Source organism: Solea senegalensis, linkage group LG16 (genome assembly GCF_019176455.1).
Source record: "Solea senegalensis isolate Sse05_10M linkage group LG16, IFAPA_SoseM_1, whole genome shotgun sequence".
NCBI classification, from domain to species: domain Eukaryota; kingdom Metazoa; phylum Chordata; class Actinopteri; order Pleuronectiformes; family Soleidae; genus Solea; species Solea senegalensis.
In genome coordinates, this window is record NC_058036.1 from 1,020,905 (window position 1) to 1,044,164 (window position 23,260).

Genomic DNA, 23,260 nt, shown 5'->3' on the forward strand with positions numbered 1-23,260 from the left:
TTGTAAAGTTCATCATTTGTCACGTTTTTAGAAAGAACTTGCACATACACAAATGTAAACACGTCAATATTAACACAACACCGACGCTGCCTCCTGCCGACAGAGCGACAGCACAGTGAACCCTGAGGCTTCAGCGCTCTGTCAAACACTCACAGATATACATATATATATATCTGTGTATATATGATGATCCTGCTGTGAGTCGCTCATCAGTTTACCAACAATCATAAAATGTGGTGAAATCATAAAGCCTTGAGGTTAAAACAGGCACAATTAAAGAAATAAAATGTTTAACACACTGTTCATAATAGCAGCATTAAAGTCTATGATGTCTTTAAAAAACACGTTCACGTCTTTATCTCACTGTGACACAGACGTCTGTAAACCACTCACTCTCCCACACCAAAGTCCACAGAGAAAACCAGTGATTTTAACATCACACACACAGGAGTGGTTGATCCACTGCTGCCTCCATCACTAAGTTCAAATGTCTGATTTTGTATTATTCAGCATTTAAGATCCTTTGTTCAGATTAACTTCAGTGACACAAAGTGACCACATGAGGCAGCAGAGGACCAGCAGCTCCTGTGTCCCTGCAGCTAAAATCACTGATTTTCTCTATGGACTTTGGTGTGTGAGAGTGAGTGCTTTATTATTTTGTATAATTAGCTTCAGCTGTAGCGACGGACTCTCTCTCTGATGACGTGCGCAGACTGCAGTGACACCTAGTGGTGACTTTTAAACACACACACACACAGCTAATAGGTCTTTGTGTGTGATTTCACTTGTTTCCATGCACTTTTTTGTGTGCTTGTTTTGTACAATTGTTTACTCACATCTGCTCACACACACACACACATGTTGTTTGTCAGAGTGTGTACACATATTACAGCATGTTTGCATGAGATTCTACATGTTGTTTTTCTTGCCAGCCTCACTGTGTTTACACGCTGATTACCCACCTCTGTGCCCACAACGCTGCTGTGTGTGTGTGTGTGTGTGTGTGTGTGTGTGTGTGTGTGTGTGTGTGTGTGTGTGTGTGTGTGTGTGTGTGTGTGTGTGTCATCAGTCCATGGCCCAACACACACAGTAATAGAGCCCATCGGGACACAAGCAAGTCTACAGTTGCTAGCTGTAAATTGACCTGTGTGTGTGTGTGCATGTGCGCGTGTGTGTGTTTCTGTGACAAGGGGGAAAATGGGGGGGGGTTGACCGCAGAGGGCGATAATAACTGTTATCTTTCCCACAGGCCCTTATCATTTCACGCACACACACACACACACACACACACACCTTCATCCAGAGTAACACAGCTGCAGTAATAATTAGGAGCTTTCAGTGGCGCTCAGGTCATTGAAGCAGACACAGACGATGCGTTCACTGACACTCTGAAACACACCGAATAAAAGTCACTGATTATTATGAAAGTCTGAAGCTGCACAGAGACGTTTTAAACACACACGTTATCATCAGTGAGAGGAGGAAAAAAACAACGTTAAAGCAGAACTATGCAGGCTTTACACCCGCAGCTTTGTCATGGTTAAATCTGTAGTGAGTCGTCTCCACTGCCAGGGACATGGACATGGACGCGATTCATGTTCTCAGCTGTTTTTATCAAGAAGACGCAGGATTCTCTGCTCTGTTCTGAAATGTTTATTTGAAGGTAAACCGTGGTTCACGTGCCGTCGCTCCGTCAGCAGGAGGCAGCGTCGTTGTTGTGTCAATATTGACGTGTTTACATTTGTGTCTGTGCAAGTGACAAAAAAACCCACAAAGAAGTTAAACCAATCAATAAACCAACAGGAAACTGAAGTTTGTTAACCACTCACTCTCCCACACCAAAGCCCAGAGAGATAATCAGTGATTTCAACATCACACACACAGGAGTTGTTGATCCACTGCTGCTTCCATCATTAACTTCTCATGTCTTAATATGTAAAATTTGGCTTTGTTCAGATTTGCATCAGTGACACAAAGTGACCACATGAGGCAGCAGAGGACCAGCAGCTCCTGTGTCCCCGCAGCTGAAATCACCGATTTTCTCTATGGACTTTGGTGTGGGAGAGTGAGTGGTTTATGAACTTCAAACGTTTCATCTCATTAAAGTCATTATAAAAAAAAGAAAAGAAAGAACTTAAACTCCACTGAAAAACAGCTTCACCTGAAACCGTGTGTGTGTGTGTGTGTGTGTGTGTGTGTGTGTGTGTGTGTGTGTGTGTGTGTGTGTGTGTTTAATTGCAGCAGCTCTCCTCAGTCCATGTCTACAGTTTGTTGTTTAATTGGTGCTGGAGGCTCAGCTCGTTAACTCTGCTCTCATCTGCTTCACAAACAGCATCACACCAATTACTGCTCTCTCTCTCGCTCCCTCCCTCCCTCTCTCTCACTCTTCCTCTGTCTCTCTCTCTCTTTTAGTTTATGATCAGCAGCCAGGGTTTAATCAAAAAATAAACGTAAATAATAATCACTATTCAAATATGACAGTGCAGCAGTTCCCTGACCACTCTTGAATCTGCAAAACCTTTCCACTGTTTCCTGTTTTTTCACCTATCAGGTCAAGGGGTGGAGTCTGAAACACAGGTTAGGTTTCATTCCAAAGTGTTGAGATTACATCAGCTTCAACTTTGTTGTCATAGAGTACAGGTACGGAGACGATGGAATTCAGAAGGGGTTCAGTAACAAAATCAAGTAGAACTAGGACAGTTTGTGGTCCTCGCGTCCCCCACGCAAATCTGACCATGGCCAAGTAAGAGGACGCTCACTGTTTGGAGTTTCTGTTCGATCAAGTTTGTGTGTGTAGACGTGTTCAGGGTCGGTCTCTTCTGTTCCTCTTCAAGTTTTGTGGGGATCGGTCAATGTATGGAGAACTTAGAAGGCACTTCCTGTTTTGTGGGGAATAGTCGAAATTCACCCAAACTCCCGATGGTTGTCGTGGCCACGCCCTTTTGAATCCGCAAAACTTGTTGACAACTTTTTGCCTTTGATGTTGTTCACTACCAGTGGTTGCATTTTTTGGATAGGACGAGTTTGTTCATTTATGAAGTCTGAAAATCGCCAAGATGGACGACAAAAATTCAAAATGACCGGCTTCCTGTTAACTTGAGGCCATGGTCCCAATGGTTTTTACAAGATCGTACCAAGTGCAAAAGGTCCGTCTTTTATTTATTTTTTGTTTCCATGTTTATACACGCCGTCACTGTTTGTGTTTATGTGTGTAGTTGGTTCTAAGGACACATTTTGAGTCTTGTGTTCACAAATTTAAAAGATGGTTTTAGAGTTTGGATTAGTTTTGGGGTTAAGGATTAGGCATTTAGTTGTGATGGTTTAGAACGCACACACAGTATTACTTAGCATTTGTTTTAGCATTGTATTTAATCACATGTTGACACAGTTTTTGCTGGAGTTGATACCATGATACCAACGCAGAAGAATTCTGCTGCCATTATTCTCCTCCCTGTAAGCTGTCATTATTATTATTTACAACAATTTCCCTAAATCTACGCCACATTTTCACATTTTTATCTCTGTTAGACAAACTGTTCCTACAAGAAACTGAATTTTGTAAACCACTCACTCTCCCACACCAAAAAACAGTGATTTTACCTCGCGGGGACACAAACAGCAGGAAATAAAAAGCTTCTGTTTGTCTCTAACTGTAGTTTTCCTCTGGTAACATCTTCACTGGATGATCATCAGCACCATCACCATTGAAAATGTATGGAAACATGGTGTGTGTGAAGGTGTGTGTGAAGGTGTGTATGAATTTGTTATTATCGAGATCAGAGAAGGACAGTTTTCTTCTGTTCCAGTCCAGACTCACTCTGATCTTCTGGATCTTCTTCTTCAGCTGGAGAACAGACTCTTGACCTGATGACAGTTTGTAGTATGTATCTCTATAGAACACTATCCCCCATAATCCAGACTTTATGTCTCCTTTCCTCTGGACAGACTCTAAAACTCCCACTGTCCAGATGTCATTGTCTCCAACATGGACGTCCCAGCTGTGAGTTCCTGAGTTCAAACCCTCAGAGCTCAGGACACTGATGACATAATCAAACCTCTCTGGATTATCAGGAACCTTCTGTCTGTCTCCTAGACTCACACTGGTCAGATCTTCAGACAGGATGAGGAGTGGATGAGCAGTGTTTGGGTCCAGAACCACAGGACTGTAGGAGACCACGTCCTTCATCTTGTTCCAGATGTTGAAGTCCAGGTTGCCCAGGTGTTTGGCCTCGTCTATCAGAGCTCCTGAGTGCAGCTCTGGAGGCTCCAGCAGGGGGCGCTGCTGCTCTCTGTAGTTGAGGAGGAAGGAGACGTCTTCAGCTCTCAGCTGGTCCTCTGTGGCTCTGACTGTATCTGATAGAGCTTCTATCTCTCTGCTCAGAGCCTCCATCTTCTCCTTCAACATGTGACTCTTCTGCTGCTCTTCCTCCCTCAGTGCAGCCATCCTGGTCTCCTCTTCCTCTTGTAGAAACTGATGAAGCTTCTTAAACTGCTCCTTCATCCGTGTCCCTGTGCGTTGGGCCTGGACTTTAATGTGTTCTGCTGTTTGATCAAACTTCACCTGAACTTCTTCCAGACTCTCTAAGTTCTTCTTGAAGGTCTCCAGAGTCTCCTGAAGTAGCTTCTTGTGTTGTTGTGCAGCTTCATCAATGGGACTGAACTTGTGGCCGATGTGTTTTTCTGAATCTCTGCAGACGAGACACACTGGCTGCTGATGGTCCAGACAGAAGAGTCTGAGTTTCTTAGAGTGCTGACTGCAGAGAACCTCTGAAGACCTCTGACCTTGCTCCTGTAAGAAGGTCTCACACAAATTCTTTAAAGCCAGGTTACGCGGTGGTTCAGTCTTTGAAGACCTTCTCTTACAAAAAGGACAGTCTGGTGTTGGTCTGTCTCTCCACCATGTCTTCACACAGTCTTTACAGAAGCTGTGGCTACAGGACAGAACCACAGGATCTCTGAAGACCTCCTTACAGACAGGACAGTAGAGGTCCTCCTCTGATCTGGAGGCCATTTTGTCTGTGAAAGCAGAGCAGACACAGAGTTGTCAGGTCACCCTCCTCCTCTGACTTTACTGAAGTTCACTTTGAGTACAGGTTTGTGGCAAACTCACCTTCAGTGTGTGGACGAAGCAGCGTCTTCTGCAGCTGGACTCAGTCAGAGGACAGATTTTGATCTTCAGTCACCGATGGCGACTGTTTTTTCTTTGGTGAATCAGGTGAAGGGGCGGAGCCTGGAATGCAGGTTAGGTTTCATTCCAAAGTTGGTATACTTGAGAGCCTCACACGGGGCACCATTAATATTGGGGATCAACAGTTAGTGGCAATAATTTGATTGATAAAATAATTAAACAATTACTTATTTATAAGATATTTTTGAAAAATGAATCAAATATTAATTTTATCAGATCGGGGCAACACCCTGAAAACAGGGAAAACAATCACTGTAATTGACTACAATATCAAAAGATATCCCAATTAAACATTACTGAAGGTTTGAATGCATGCACTGACTGTTACAGTGTTCATGTACAGATGACACAGAGAGGATTCATCAAATACATAAACTCAATTAAGCAATTTGACTCAGTGAAGCTAAATAACACAAATTCGTGCCAGGAGCCGTTTTTGCCCATGGGTTCTGGGCTGGGTGGATGTGCTGGCGGTCAACGAGGTGCAGAGTTCAGTTTAGTGACAGCCACACCTGAGCTGGCTAGTCTGGGGCACAGAGAGACCTGTAGCATCTCCCTGGTGGGAGGAAGGCAGGTTTTCTAGGTGGGAGGTTTCTGTCAAACTCACCTTTAGTGTGTGGACAAGTGGACGAAGCAGCGTCTTCTGTCCTGCAGCTGGACTCAGTCAGAGGACAGAGTCTGATTGTCGCTCTCTTCACTCACCGACGGCGACTGACTGTTTCTTAATTTTTCTTGGGTGAGTCAGGTGAAGGGGCGGAGCCTGGAACACAGGTTAGGTTTCATTCCAAAGTTTTTGTATTAGAATAAATTAAACTATGTTGTCATCGCGCCTTTCTGGCATTCAAAATCACCTTAAATACAAATACGAAATACAACACAATTTTAACAGTTTTCTCATCAGGTTAAGGGTTAGGCGTTTAGTTGTGATGGTTAAAAACACACAAACAAACACACACACACTGTATTACTCAGCATTTGTGTGAGCATTTTGTTTATTCACATTTTGATACAGTTTTTGCTGGATTTCTTAAATGCAAACTCACTGACACTAAGTCTACGATGTCTAAGTCTAGACATTTACGAAGTGTGCAAATCGCCACAATGGACACCAAATTCAAAATGGCCGACTCCCTGTTGAGTTGAGGCCATGGTCCCAATGGACTTTTTTGTTTGTCTTGGTCTATAACAAGTTCCGATTCAACTTAATTTTGGTTCGTTCGATCCACTTTTCGATTTAGGGGTCGCTACAGAGCCCTGGTGCAATGCATGGGTCCGAGCACTATGACAATATCATATTTTTTGCCAGACCTTACTTCCATGCCAAGTTTCCAGAGTTTTTGTGTACGTTAACCCCCCTCAAAAATGACCACAAAGTCACGGAATATTAACGGTAATCTGAAGGACAACAAAGGGTTCCTCAGGATAAATTCTCAAGATAATCTCCTTTTTACGTCACAGCACTCAGTCGAACAACGGTCAAACTTTCTCTATCCCTTTGCAGACAAGGATCCTCCAGCTTCTTCTCATTAGCAGTTTCACAGGGTGGCTGCGGGTCCTTAAAAAGTCTTAAAAAGTCATAAATCAATTTTCCAAAAATGGTTGCTTCTTCCACCTTCTTCTCCACTCCACTCCCTGGACAAAGATTTATCTCTATAGACTGGCACAGCACCTCCCGCGACCCTCCGGTGGAGGATAAAGCGGTGTGAGCCAAGCCCTTTTTCCCCAGATGAGGCTGAGAACTTCTTGAAGTTCCCTCGCAAAATGTCATAAAGTCCAGCCCCCAGTCACCTTTCGGAAGTGTGGAATCACAGTTCAAAGATCTTTAATCACCTTCCGCCACGTTGACTACACGCCACAGCATTTTCTTGCCCAGTAGGTGGCGCACTCTGTTCTTGGTTGAAGAAGATGACACTGCAGTCGACAAAAAACGTAGAGGTTGTGCGAGACGACGTCAGAGTATCCATGAGTGCATGAAGTGTGAGACTACAACACGAGGTTTACCTTGAATTTGCGCAAACAATATTTGAGTTTCGGGTAAGTAGGGCGACAAAAATGAAAAAAGTTTCGAAAAATTTCCACATTCAAATGATTGGGAAACGCTTCAAAAAAAGATCAGAACCCGCCCACTTTTGAGCGTCACATACTTTAATGTAGACGTATTACGTCGCTATAGTGACACATGAAAATAAAAACTATTCTGACACGTCCTAATTAAACATATTTGTTCAGTACGTCCTCCATGACCGGAGCACAGACTCAGTCTGATACAGTCACATACAGCGCCAGTTTATGCAGCGATCAGCGGTGGATCAGTGGTGCTGTCCCTAAGTGTTTTTAACTGATTTACAGTTGGACAGTGCTGGCTCGATCCTTGTGTCGGACGTCTTATCCTATGACGACACTCTCGCTGTTTTCTGCTGCCATGTTGATATTGTCAGAGAACTAGTGGAGGGAGGGGGAGAGGAATGGAGCTGAGGGAACAGGAGCTGAGCGAGTGGGTGTGTGTTTGCCTGTGTCTCATTTGCATATAAAGGGACCATGCACGAAAACCGAGCGTTCTGAAAGGGGCGGTTTTGGCAGAGTTATTGAACTGCTATGATGCTTCATCCTTATGGTATTTTGACCAAAGCATGTCACTGACATGTTCATTAGGACACCAGGGAACTATTTTAATGGGGGAAATAGGGTATAATATGTCCACTTTAAAATCACAGAGTTCTGTTCAAACCTCTCATTCACTCACATGTCAACATTTCCTCTTGAAAAATGACGACTTTAAAACATGCCGATTTCTCTGTTTTTCACTGGTTTTGGACAGTTAGAAACAGGTGTTTGGAAGGAGGTGGGGGAACAGGGAGGCGGGGAGCTTGTGAGTCAGTCTCTCTCTAAGTTTTAAAGTTTGATTCCACAAAAAAATGACTTTGTCTAAATACTAATACTAAGGTTCAGCTGCCCAAAGCAGCAGCAAGAAGCAGGCACCATCAAAATTTCACCTTTGCTGCTCCAAGTAACGTATTTCTGATATTCCCTGAAGCACCACTAGAGGGAGGTCACTTTGACCATATGAACCAGAGGTGTCAAACTCACTGGCCCGTGGGCCACATATGGCGCTCCAGTAGATTTAATGTGGCCCAACACCTAATGTCAAGTTACAGGACGTCATACCTGGGAATCAGTGACATCGAGTGGGTATGAAATCAGGACTGTGTGTCCCTATTTCAAGGGGAAAGCCGACCACACCCCCGACCGGCCTTACCCCACATTGCAGCAAACACTTATTTTGAAATTCTGTGAAATGTCTAATGTGACAGATATTTTTATTCAGATATTTTATTCCAGCTCATATTAACAACTGACCCGACTGAACAGATTTACTCGACTGACCCCTAGTGGCCACACCAGATGCTCGGTGATATGGACAATAAGCAAGCGTATTATCTGCTGGTGATTATGTTTCCGATGTTTATACTTGATAATCTTGAGGCTTTGCGATAATTTGGTGCGACAGCTTCATGGGCTGGCGTCACTGTTGGTGTTTATGTGCGTGTGTAAATGTGTGCGGTTGGTTCATTTTTATTTATATGATGGTTAAAAACCTGGTTTTAGGGCTCAGATTAGGTTTAGGTTAAGGGTTTAGTTGTGATTGTTAAGAACACACACACATTCTGTATTACTCAGCATTCGTGTGAGCATTTTATTTATTCACATTTTGCTGGAGTTAGGAAAAAAACTGAATTTGAGACAAAATGAAATTTGGAATTTTGGAAAAAAAAAGAAAGGGATTTGACAGGAAGTCAATGCAGCGTCCTAACAAACCTGTGTGTGTGTGTGTGTGTGTGTGTGTGTGTGTGTGTGTGTGTGTCCTTGGCTCCCAGCAGACTCCACACGTTCAGCTACTGAAGCCTTGTCAGAGCTTTTAATGAGCCATAAAAGTGCTCAGCTGTGTGTAGCATGCACGAGAATATCACCTGTCCACACACACACACACACACACACACACACTCCCACAGGAGCAAATAAAGCCATATTGTCCCTGGTCTGATTGCTTTGATAATTAATGTAGCATATGAGAAGAAAAAACACACCAAGACCAATTATATCAGAGAGAGAGAGAGAGAGAGAGAGAGCTCTTGATAATAATCAATAAAAACACAGAGCAGAAGTAAAGGAAGTGCAGTTATATATTGATCTAAATTATGATTTCTCTTCCTTGACGTCAACAGGTCGTCTGTTTCAAATGTGTCATAAAATTTTCATAAAGAAGAAGAGGACTCGTTATTCTCCTCCTCTGTGAGCTTCATTTATTCATTAGTATTATTATTTCGGCAATTTCTAAACCGCGAACTCACCGACACTGTGTTTATGACATCAGTTTAAGTCTGTGATGTCTATGTCACATGATCACATCTCACTGTGAGACAGGAAACTGAAGTTTATAAACTACTCACTCTCCCACACCAAAGCCCAGAGATAAAAGCTGCTGGTCCTCTGCTGCCTCGTGTGGTCACTTTGTGTCACTGAGGTCAATCTGAACAAAGGAACATTTTTAATGCTGAATAAACACACACATGCGCGCGATCATACAGCTACACGTCAAAAACACTGAACTATCTCTGACTTTCACATTTCTGTTGTTTTTTCTGGCTCTAAATTCTGAGTGCACCAACAGAAACCAGCCCTGAAACATGAATGTTGTAATTATTCATGTAACAAATCTCTCTCTCGCTCTCTCTCTCCCTCTCTCTCTCGCTCTCACTCTCTCTCCCTCCCTCTCTCTCTCTCTCTCTCACTGGTTACAGTGATAGTTAATGAGCGGCGTCCAGGTGTAATTAAAAGCAGCAGCACCACTTTCACCTCACAACCTGGAAACATGTGGCAACTTGTTAATTTACCTCCTCCCTCTCCTGCCCCGATCTCTCTGTGGAGAAAAGACAGATGGTTCTCACCTGAGGGAGGAGAGGGAGGAGGAGGAGATGATCTATCTATTTACCTGTCTTTGTGATCAGCTGACTCGCTTTGTTCAGCACATCCATTTGTAACTTTCAGAACTTTTTTCACGAGCTTATGCCAATTCGACAATAATATATAAAGTATATATAGGTATATACACATATACATATGTATATGTGTATATACTTATATATACATATATATGTACATTATACAGCAACAGTTCCATTAACAGTTACAATATATACCAACAGTTACATTAAAAGTTACAATATATAGCAACAGTTACATTTACATTAACAATATATAGTAACAGTTACATTAACAGTTACATGATATAGTAACAGTTACATTTACATTAACAATATATAGTAACAGTTACATTAACAGTTACATGATATAGTAACAGTAAAAGTCTCTGTTTTGTTGTTTGTTGTAAAAGTTCAGGAAACAAACAAACAAACAAACAAAGAGCGGTGATTTCTCCTCTGAGTGAAATATAAACAAACAGAGGAGGAGGAAACATCGAGGGCAGTGATGCAACACTCTGCTTCCCTTCCTCCCCCGCCACAATAAAACACCTCATTAACTCCAGAAGCAAAATAAAAGCAAAATAACAACAGACTGTAAAAAAATATTATGAAGCACTTCACAAACACTGTGATGTCACATGATTCTGCAGGTGAAGAATAATCATCCTTATTTCACACAACTGATTTATAGATTTTTAACAAATATTAAAGGGAATTAGTTTTGATTATTTAAACCTATGATTTTGAACATGATGGTTGTTATTTCAACATCATCAAATTAAATGTCAACACTGTTGAGATTTATAAAAATATAATTTGTGACTAGTTCATTTGAATTATCTTACATAGAAACATGATTGTTACCTGACATATACAGTGTTTTATATATGTGTCGATGTTGTTTATATAAACAAAAACATCAAAAAAATCCCGGTTTATTCCATAAAAACACATCAACTGTGAACGCTTTATTTCACATGAAAATGTCCTTTAGAAAGAAATGAATAAAGTAGATCATTGTATTTACAGTGGATTCAACTCAGCCCAGTGTGAGGCTGATTTGCTGTTCTCTGCTGCCATCTGCAGGCCGCTGCAGGGCCTGCACTCAACACAGACAGACGAGAGACTCACACACAGCAGGAAAAACACAAACACATAAAAGCTTTCACCGAACGAGACGTTACATTTCCACCAAAGCTTATTTTTATAAAAGAATATGTTTATAAAAATCCAACAACGTCACCTGAGGCTCGCGCTCAGGAAACGCACTCACTCGCCGCTGAGTGGGAACACACGCTGAACAAACACATGAAATCTCCCACGTTCAAACGTCTGATTTTGTCACTTTGGCTTTTGAAATATTGAATTCAGATTGACCTCAGTGACACAAAGTGACCACACGAGGCAGCAGTAGACCAGCAGCTCCTGTGGCGCCGCAGTTAAAATCACTGGTTTTCTCTATGAGGTTTGGTGTGGGTTTTTTTAAAGGAAAAAGAAAAACAGATTGTAGTCTCTTTAATAAAATTTGTGTGCGTTAAAATCTATGTTCGTTGAAGTCTACGGCATCTACGTCACATGATCACATCTTTATCTCACTGTGAGACAGACTTTTCCAACAGGAAACCACTCACTCTCTCACACCAAAGCCCATAGAGAAAATCAGTGATTTTAGCTGGTGGGGTCACAGGAGCTGCTGAACAAAGGATTTAAAATGCCGAATTGACAAAATCAGACATTAGAACTTAGTAATGGAGGTGTGTGTGTGTGTGATGTTAAAATCACTGGGGTTTTTTATGGGCTTTGGTGTGGGATAATGAGTGGTTTATAGACTTCAGTGAGTTAAAGATGTGATCATGTCCTTTAAAATATGGTCGATTGAAACAGAGCGTGCGCCTCTGTGTCTCAGTATGGCTCTCAGCAGCAGGGGGCGCTCACAGCACTGTCGCGTGTCCAATACAAATCACTGACCTGGGCCATTTTCATAGTGTCCTTCTCCTCTCGTGTGCAGAGTCTTCTTTTATCTGCACACAGGAGGGGAAGATTCAAGAAGTGACACATTCACCCTGTCATCATGTGCAGATATATAAGGGTACATACACGTATATGTCTATATGACAGGGTGAAGTGTCGCCAGGGAAACGACACGTTTCCTCCGCCATCAACACGGGAGCCTGACAATGTCAGCCTCCATTATTACACACACACACACACCCTCTTTTTCAATTTCATTTTCATCTCCATTTGCTAAAATATTACAGTGTGTGTGTCTGTGTGAGTGTGTGTGTGTTCTTTGCCACCTGTCATCCATATGATTACGTGCCTGATTGTGTGTGCGCGGTCACACAGGTGTCGTGTCAGGTGGGAATTGAACTGCCGGCTCTGTGAGGGGGCGGAGGCCAACTTTCCATCTATCATTTATTATAAAAAAAAGTTCATCTGGTTTTCTTTTACAGCTCTGATTAAAGGCGTCGTCACCGTGTCATACCTATGATTACTGTGTGTGTGTCTGTGTGTGTGTGTGTGAGACAGGTCAGTGAACACCAGAGGGGAAACTCTCTCTCACACACACACATGTATATACATAAGTTGTGCAGTGAAGCTCGACAACATTAATAACTCTGGACAAAATGACAAAATGATGAAGTGAAACAGTGTTTGGACTTCCTGTAGGTGGCGCCAGGACCGGCTTCACAGGTTATTATTTGCACATTTGATGGTTGGATGCAGTGTGACAAAGTGTCCGTTATGGATGGATGACGGTTGGATGTCAAGGCAGGAGAGCGCCTCCTTCTGTTGTGTGTCTGTCTTGTGCGTCTGTTGTGTGTCTTGTTGTGTGTCTGTCTTGTTGTGTGTCTTGTTGTGCGTCTCTTGTGCGTCTTGTTGTGTGTTTGTAGCGTGGGTGCTTCAGCTCAAATCTAATTTAGTATAAAATGGTGACCCAGCTGTTCAGTTGACATGAACTCAACCAAAACACCGTTTTCTTTCAGCGCAGAAAACACGCCGCGATGACGGCGGCGGCGGCGGCCATCTTAATCTGCACATCAATGGCTGCTGAGGCGAGGCTGAGCACCAGAGCAGGGTACTAATTACCACTGTGTGTGTGTGTGTGTGTGTGTGTGTGCGTGTGTGTGTGTGTGTGCACTCCACCTCTTCTCTCTGTGACGAGTGAACGAATGAAACAGAAAGAATGAACACATTGAGACTGTGATGATTGCGATGAGCGCGAGTGGAAACCATTTACTTCTCTCTCTCTCTCTCTCTCTTTAGCTCTCTCTACCTTTGTGTCATCAGGCAGGATGAGATGAACCGGGAGTTAAATACCTCCCCCCTCCTCCCCCCTAAATCTATTATGCAAACAGAAGTGGTTAATTGTCCACATATTTGCATGCAGCGGGTAAATGAATTATACAACGGCTGCGTCGCTTAGCAACTGCCCAGGGTGAGTGAGTGACTGAGTGAGTGAGATTGGATGTTTTGCGTCCATGATATCGACATCCTCATGGACGACACACGAAAAGACAAAAGGCGTGGAAGACGAGAAAGAGACACACCCCCTTTCAACAAAATGTTCGCCAGAGTGTGAGTGACAGCTGAGTGTTAGACGTCGGAACGTCCACAAACCTGCGATGAAAAGTCACAAACTCAAAGGTAAACGTCGCAATCCAGAAATAAACTCACTTATCAAATATGTCGTAAATAAGAAAGTGGACGTAGCCATTTAGCAACCATTATGCGAACTCACTTATCAAATATGTCGTAAATAAGAAAGTGGACGTAGCCATTTAGCAACCATTATGCGACGAAAACATCTATCGTAAAAACTCAGCGATGACGCTACACAATCGGTACACAATTGTTACAACTTTGTCTCTTTCAAACTATCTGAATGATGAAATTCAAAAAAATACCCAAATGAAAGTTTCACGACAAAAATAAAGACTTTGTTCCTGGCGATAAAAATATTTACACTGGTGTAAACCTGGTTTAAACCCATGTTTACACCTGGTTCAACTCTGTGGTTCCCCCGTGGCCGGGGTCACGTGAAAAGGGCGAGGAAGGAGCCCCGCCTCCACGTGAACACCTGACACCTCGCGTGTCTGGTCGTTCTCTGCAGGACTGCGGCGCTCATGAGCCTCATCACCTTTAATGCCGCCGGGCCAATTAGCTCCGGCTGTTAGCACCTGCAGCCTGAGCGGCGCTGAGCTGTAAGACGCGAGCGGCGCTTAATTATTATCAGCAAGGAAACGACGGCAGCGACGACGCTAACGACGGCGGTGGTGAACGCCGTCTTCATTGTGGAGTCTTTACTTTGAGATGTGAGTCATTTAACAGCGTGAAGTATGGATGATGAAGACAGACTGACTCCTAATGACACACGTTTGACACACAATCAGAGGCCGTGTGAAACGACACCGCGGTGGCTTCACAGGTGAACGTGGCGGATCGCGTGACGCGCGGGTTTTTAATTAAGAGGCTGATTAAAACGCCGCGACACGGAGACACTGATGATGCAACTGTTTAAAGACGTTAACGACTGAAAAATTAGCCGGTTTTTTAGACCAGCATGAATTATTAATTACTCATGTTCCCGCCTTTGACCCTGAACCTGCGAGTCCTCCCACCAAACCTCAGAGAGAAAATCAGTGATTTTAACATCACACACACACAGGAGTTGTTCATCCACTGCTGCATCCATCACTAACTTCAAATGTTGTTATTTTGTAAAATTCTGTCTTTTAAATTCATTCAGATTGACCTCAGTGACACAAAGTGACCACATGAGGCAGCAGAGGACCAGCATCTCCTGTGTCCCTGCAGCTCTATGAGGTTTGGTGTGGGAGAGGGTTGTCAAACAGATTTTAGCTTCAAAATAAAAGACTTGTGCAATAAAATCTATGACATCTACGTCACATGTTGAGACAGAAACTGAAGTCTGTAAACCACTCACTCTCCCACACCAAAGCCCATAGAGAACATCAGTGATTTTAGCTCGCAGAGACACTGGAGCTGCTGCTCCTCTGCTGCCTCGTGTGGTCACTGATTTTAATCCAAATCAAGATTTTCAAAAACCGAATTTTAGAAAATATGACATTTGAACTTAGTGATGGAGGCAGCACCTGTGTGTGTGTGTGTGTGTGTGTGTGTGTGTGTGTGTGTGTCGTACATGCTGTAAACACACATGTTTACCTCCCTAACATTTCATGTCTAACAACAAGCCGCCAGAGTCGATGCTGGAGGGAAAGAGAGAGAGTTTCTCTGTCACTGAGACTGTCAAACAACATCTCCGTCACTGTGTGTGTGTGTGTGTGTCTGATACTGACATTAAAAATGATCGGATATTAAAGTTAATCACATGTAAAATAATCATTGTTTTTTTTTCCCGTTTCTGCGATACATTTGAGTGTGTGCGTGTGAGTGTGTGTGTGTGTGTGTGTTTCCTCTCAGACTTCACTTCAATCTGTAAACAAGTCTGTGTTTGTGTATCAGTGGAAACTCTCTCCTCCTCCTTTGTTTCCTTCCCTCCTTCCCTACTTCCCTCCCTACCACCTTCCCTACTTCTCTCCTTCCCTCCTTCCCTGTCCTCATCTTCCTTTCTTATCTCCAGTCTTGTGTTTTCTTTCTCTTTTACCATCTCCTCTCTTATTTCTTTTCTTCTCTTTCTCCCCCTTTTCATTCTCTCTCTCCCTCCCCCCTCCTCCCTCCTCCTCCCCCCCGCGGTGTTGCGTGCTAGCTGCTCTCTTCTCGTGCGGCTCACTGCTCTGATGTTAACACACTGTGACATGTTACACTCAAACTACTTTATGGAATCAATATTAAATTCACACACACACACAAACTGTGTTGTGTGTGTGTGTGTGTGTGTGTGTCTGGGTCATGGGTCATTTGTGTGTGTGTGTGCGTGTTTGTGTTTGTAGTCCTCTGAGGACCAAAGCTGTGTCTTCATTGATAAATTTTAAGTTTATAAATAAATAAATCATCACCAGTTGCTACGGTAACGCCTGTGGCTAACATTAGCCCAGTGGCTAACATGCTCACATGTTTCTTTGATCACTTCTTGAGAGTAAACAAACAAACCCAAACAAAACACTAACATGGAAACAAGGGTGAGCAAATCAAACGCACTCTCACCTTCACACACACACAATACATGTATATAATGATGATATTTATAACCTATGTGTAGTACATGTAGAGGATTGGTTGTAGTAATACTACTAGTAGTAATAGTTATATGTATAGATATATAAATATATATATGACTGTATAGTAAAAGTACACACAAGTACATATATGACTGTGTGTTTAAGTACACATACAAGTACATCTATGACTGTGTATAAGTACACACAAGTACATATATGACTGTGTGAATAAGTACATACAAGTACGTATATGACTGTGTGTATAAGTACACACAAGTACATTTATGACTGTGTGTGTATAAGTACACACAAGTACAAAAAAGGATCAGGATTATGTTTGTTTTTAAATTCAAATCATGTGTGTGTGTGTCTGTGTGTGTGAAGCCAGTTTGTTTGTGTGTATAGAAAGAATGTGATTGTGTGTGTGTGTGTGGATATGGATGTTCATTCGAGCGAGAGAGAGAGAGAGAGAGGGAGAAGCTGTGTGTGTGTGTGGTGTGCATGTGTGTGTGTGTGTGTGTGTGTGTAGTGTCCTGGGGTGAATTAGAGCAGAGGCAGTCATGTTTGATCACAAGGTCTCGACATCGATGAAAACACTTTAAAACGGCACGCAAACTCTGAAGGAAAAAAAAAAAAACAACAGCCGGGGGGAGGAGGGAGGATGTGAGAGTGTAGGGAGTGAGGAGGTAAAGAAGGACAGAAAAGAATGTGGAAAACTCACACCTTCAGAGTAAAAGTACTGTGAATAAAATCACGCCATACTGTACACTGAAAAAAAACACACTACTGTCATACTGAGTACTGTAAAAAACAACACAATCACTGCACATTGTAAAAATCACCACTGTGTACTGTAAAAACACAATCACTGTACACTGTAAAAAACACCACTGTGTACTGTAAAAACACAATCACTGTACACTGTAAAAAACACTACTGTGATATTGTGTACTGCAAAAACACAACACAATCACTGTACACTGTAAAAAACACTGCTGTGTACTCTAAACACAACACAATCACTGTACACTGTAGAAAAACAGCACTGTGATACTGTACACAAAAGTACAACACAAATAGTAGGAGTTCTCATAGGATTTGTAGTTGTAGTACTAGTTGCAGTAGTATTTATTAGTAGTACTAGTTGTAGTGTGTGTGTGTGTGTGTGTTCCTGCCTCACTGAGCTGTAGCTGTTTGGACCAACAGGCTGTCAACAACAACAACAACAACAGCACTGTGTGAGAACACACACACACACACACACACACAGCTCCACCTGTAGGCCACCATTGCAACTGCACTGAAGCTCTGCTGCTGCTTCTTCAGACAAACACTGAGTTTTTGGACAGTGTCAGTCACACACACACACACACACACAGTGCTGTGCAATGCATCATGGGATGTGAAGTACCTTCATAGTCCTAGACTTTTATTATTATTTTTATAAATTCCTTGAAAAATTGACTGTGGATTTGAGAACATGGTGAAATGTCAGGACGTGGCAGCTGCTCTCTCTCTCTGACACACACGCGCAGACACACACACTCTCTCTCTCACACACACACACACACACACACACGCACACACACACACACACACACACATACACACTGACAGAAGGAGACAGCAGCCATTGAAACCTTGACATTGTGTCGCCAAAAGAGACTAAATGTTTTTTCTGTCCCGCTGAGACATTATTCCATTTATACCACTGACACACACACACACACAGAGCCATTAATGACACAGAGAGCTGAAGAGTGACAGACAGCTCGTTAAGATCGTCATCATGCTGAGGCCTGGACCTTGTTAGTGCAACACACACACACACTCACACGCACACACACTTAGAAAACAAAACACACTCAGACTGTTATTTCAGACATGCTGGGTCGAGGCCCTGGTCTTTGTTACTCAGACTGAATAGAAGTTCCTGAGACTCTCTGTGTGTGTGCGTGTGTGTGTGTGTGTGTGTGTGTGTGTGTGTGTGTAATGTGTGTGTGTAATGTGTGTGTGTGCGTGCTCTAAACCTGAAAACATTCTTCTTCTGCTTTCTCTCAGATTCCAATTTTTTATCCCACGCCGAGTGAATTTGATTCTAAAACAAATAAAAACAAATCAAATAAAACACACACACTCATTTTCAAGATTGATTTATATTTTTATATCTATATCTTTTTATATTTGTGCAGTTTTTCCCGTTACATGAGTCGTTTTTGTCACATTTTTTAACATTAAAATATTCACAACAATGTTCATGTAGATTTTCACGTTTTATATTTAATATTTTTTCATTATTAGTCATGTTTTTAGTCTAATTATGAAATCACATTTTTTGCTCATGTAAAACCTATTTTTGTTAAATTTCAAACATTTTGTCACATATTTTGTGATGATTGAAGTCACATTTTTAACAAGATCTTTTGTAAAGTGTAAAAATTTAGTAACATGTTCAGCAAGTTTCTCACTTTTTTTGCTTTTTGATCACAGTTAATATTTTGTTACATTACTACATTTTATATGTAGTATTTTTACATATACATTCATACATTAGTCTAATTATGAAATTACAATTTTGCCAAACATCAGAAATATTTTTATTTGAATTATTTTTAATAGTTTTTTAACATTTTAAAAACATTACAATATTTGGTGTTTTTTTATTGATATCTTTTTATATTTCTGCAACACATTTGAAACATTTTGTCACGTATTTAGCAATTTTTACAAGCTGTTTTTTCACATTTTTGTGAAATTGTTTTTGTTCAATTTACTGCATTTCATATTTTATGATCATTCATATTTTTTTCTTTGTGAGAAATATTTTTGTAAAAAAAAATTCTCACATATTTTGCTATTGAAGTCACAATTTTTAACATTCAAATATTTAGCAAGAAAAATAAAAAAGGTGAAAATATTTAGTAACATGTTCAACTTTTTAACATTTTTGTAATTTAAATATAATGACGACATATTTCATGAAGCAGACTGATGAGGATTTTAAGATTCTTAAAATCCCATAATATATGAATATAAGTGTGTACGTACAAACATAGACACACATGTTTGTTCACCTGGTTTTTAATTTTAATTTATTAACCTTTAACACGAAAAAAGACGTCATTTACACATCAAAACTCTGCGTGTACAATTTGACACATGTAAGCATGAAACGCCTAAAACATATGGATTTGCACATCTATACAAATAAATAAAAATATAACATTTTAAATGATTGTATATTTTAAAAAGAGGTGTTCATTGTTTTACTCAGTTTTACTTTGTAATTATTTATTCATTCACGTTGTTCTTTTTTATTTAAATATCCATTATATGTTCTACTTTTCTAATGTACTATATCACAATTTCAACAAAAACGAAGAATTAAGTAAAAATAAACAAATATACATACATATATACTGTATGTACATATATGTATTGTATATACATGAATACATATATGTATGGACAATGAAATATCAAATCAATAATTATGTGACATCACTGAATTAAAGGGACATGACAACAAAAACAAACAGAAAGAAATTCTGTTTGTGAAGACACAAAAATACCACATTTAATTATGGAAGTGTGTGTGTGTGTGTGTCACAGAGAGAGGGAGAATTAGGCAGTTCATAGAGACACACTCATGACTATAGGTACACTATATCAGTTGTTTTCACATTTCATCTCAAAGCTCGGTCTCACACTCACACACACAAAGGTCTCTCTCTCTCTCTAATTGGACTGAGGCATCAGGAGCTGTCAATCAAACGTCTTTACAAACCGACAATCTCTTCAAAAAGCCATTATGTACAGCAACGGACCCCAGGAGCCACCACACACACACACACACACACACACTGCGCACACACACGCATTACGAGAAAGGAAGGTAATAATTAGTTGTTGGTGGTTTGATGGGCGCTGCTGACACCTCGACAGCACCAGAAAATGTTCTCACAACTCTCAGCCTGTGTGTGTGTGTGTGTGTGTGTGTGTGTGTGTTCACTCAGTCACATCACAGACCCGTGTCCATGTGACTGGGACACAAATCATGACATTTTTAAGGGACAGTTCAGGGGTTTGGTTGTTGTTTTTAAACATTTTTTTAAAAAGTGTGGTTGTATGAGGCACTGCCACTGAGCCGTGAGCGCCCCCTGCTGCTGAGAACCCAGCCTGACACACGGAGACGCACTCCCAGTGAAAACAAAATGGCTACCAGCAGAGACGCAAAAGAAAAAAAAGAGATTTTAGCCACACCAAACCTCATAGAGAAAATCAGTGATTTTACCTCGCGGGGACACAGGAGCTGCTGGTCCTCTGCTGCCTCGTGTGGTCACTTTGTGTCACTGATTTAAGTCTAAATAAAATTTTTCAAATGCCAAATTGACAAAATAAGTCATTTGAACTTAGTGATGGAGGCAGCAGTGGATCAACGACTCCTGTGTGCTGCGACGTTAGATTCATTGATTTCCTCTATGGGCTTTGGTGTGGGGGAGTGAGCGGTTTACATACTTCAGTTTCCTGTCTCACAGTGAGATAAAGACGTTAACGTGTGACGTAGATATCGTAGACTTAAACACTAAAATCTGTGTTTTCATGTGTAAAACTGAAGTGTGTAAACCACTCACTCTCAGAACATCAGTGATTTTAACATCACACACACACACACACACACTGCTGCCTCCATCACTAAGTTCAAATGTCTTATTTTGTCATTTCAGTTTTTAAAATCCTTCACTCAGAGTGACCTCAGTGACACACAGTGACCACACGAGGCAGCAGCAGCTCCTGTGTCCCTGCAGCTAAAATCACTGGTTTCCTCTCTGGACTTTGGTGTGTGAGAGTGAGTGTTTTACAAACTTCAGTTTCCTGTTGGAGAAGTCTGTCTCACATGTGTTTTTTCCTCATGTCTCAGCAGCAGGGGGCGCTCACAGGCCACTCAGCACTGACTGTGTTATAATGGTCACACAGCTACACTTCATAAGGTTGAACATTTCAGTCTTTTTCGTCTTGAAAAAGTCGACGCCATTGTTGCTGCTTCCTGTTTCATCGCCACGTAAACATATAAGTTAGTCAGAAGTTACATAGGGTGTCTTTAAAGCGTGTTTATTCCTGTTTGTCACTGACATGTGAGCTGTGTGTGTGTGTGTGTGTTTGTGGGCCACCTGCTGTGTGTGTGCCTGTTCAGCTGCTCCCCCACTGCTTCTGCAGCCAAATAATACTTCATTAAAATACCAATAAATACTCCAGAAATCACTCAAACACCCACAGAGAAAGAAACTTAATTAAAATACCAATAAGCAATTAACTTAATTTCATCATCCAATAAATAACCAACTTCGTCAAAACACCAGGCAGCAGCCAACTTCAGTGAAAAGACCCCCGACTCCAGCAGTCAAAGGAGAGTGTGTGTGTGTGTGTGTGTGTGTGTGATTTACATGGTAATAACCCGGATCCGTTTCATTCTTCCTCCGTTCATCACACGTTCATCTCACAGCTGGACTTTTGTCTCTCTCTCCTCTTTCTCTCTTCTTTTGGTCGCCCTTCCTCTCTCTCTCTCTCACACACACACACACACATACGCTGATCTGAGCTCAGTGATTGGCTGGTTTGGAGGAAATGGAGAGAAAAGTAAAACGACAAAAAATCTATAGACGAGTGAGTGAATGAGTGTAAGTTTAAGTGAGTGAATGAGTGAATTATAAGTAGATTCTTCAGTCTTTTTGGAGAGAGAGAGAGAGAGAGAGGAAATGATGGAGTGAAGATGGAGAAAACAAGGTGAAACACACACACACACACACACAGTGTCAGAGTATCGCTGAAAGTGTGATGGAATAACGAGGGACATTTAATTTGACTTCATGGAGAGAGAGAGAGTGTGTGTGTGTGTGTGTGTGTGTGTGTGTGTGTTCACTCTTTCATAATCAAGTCCAGACACTTTGTCCCGGGTGGTGATGGGCGAGCGAGCCTCGTCTGAGGTGGTGGAGAGATAATGAAACTCAGCATGTGTTTACAGCCCTGACCATTAGGTGGAGCTCACGCACACACATACACACACACGTACGACATTCGTGACTTGAGGGGACACTGCATTGACTTACATTCATTTCCTGGAGACTTAGTCTAACCTTAACCACAGTTACTACTGGCCTAATCCTAATCCTGACCCTAACCTCAACCTAACCTTAAAACAAATCTTCACCTTAAAATGTAGTCATTCACGTTGTGGGGACATGATTTTTGTCCCCACAAGGAAGACAAGTCCCCATAATGTGACAGTGTAAACAGGTTTAGGTCCCCACAACATCAGTAATACCTGGTCACACATACACAGTGTCCATTGTCTTCTTCTCCATTTAAGTCACCACTGTGTGTGTGTGTGTGTGCGTGTGCGTGCGTGTGTTCGTGTTGTGGTGATGGTGGCAGAGCCCCGCCCCCTGCTCAGGGACAGATGAGTGTAATTATGTTATTTTTATCTCCTCCAGGAGAAGCTGCCAGCTCGGGAAATTAGCATCACACCTGTGTGTAATTGGCTAAATTAGCTTGTCGAGCAGCAGAGCTGAGACAGAGGTGGACTCTGTGTGTGTGTGTGTGTGTGTGTGAGAGGCAGGTAAAATCACAGAGTTGTTTAGTGTTCATGTTTGTCGGAGGAAGAAGCTCGCTGTCAGCGAGATGTCACACCTGGAATGGAAGATGACACACACGCACACACACACAAAGACACTTTGTAAGACAAACTGGGGGGAAAAAAAGACACAAGACAAACAACACACACACACACTCAGACAAACACAAACAGAGAAAGACATACACAAACACACTAAAACTAACCATCCTGACATGACACACAGAGGCTCACACTATCAGTGGAAACAAAATGGCTGAGACCAACAGGAAACTGAAGTTTGTAAACCACTCACTCTCCCACACCAAAGCCCATA

General features: G+C 41.8%; 1 protein-coding gene across 1 annotated transcript; it reads right to left on the reverse strand.

The window, feature by feature from the left end:
* Positions 1-3,061: 3,061 nt before the first annotated feature.
* On the reverse strand, positions 3,062-5,885 carry LOC122783370 (nuclear factor 7, ovary-like). Its single transcript, XM_044048131.1, has 3 exons — positions 5,796-5,885; positions 5,111-5,230; positions 3,062-5,016 (listed from the first exon to the last, which is right to left on the reverse strand). Exon 3 carries the CDS (start codon positions 5,009-5,011, stop codon positions 3,647-3,649), a length of 1,365 nt encoding a protein of 454 aa, XP_043904066.1. The 5' UTR covers positions 5,012-5,016; positions 5,111-5,230; positions 5,796-5,885; the 3' UTR covers positions 3,062-3,646.
* Positions 5,886-23,260: the final 17,375 nt, after the last annotated feature.

What these genes read in the sequence shown, in the direction of transcription:
- LOC122783370 (XM_044048131.1), bottom strand. Translation starts at nt 5,011, where the DNA reads ATGGCCTCCAGATCAGAGGAGGACCTCTACTGTCCTGTCTGTAAGGAG.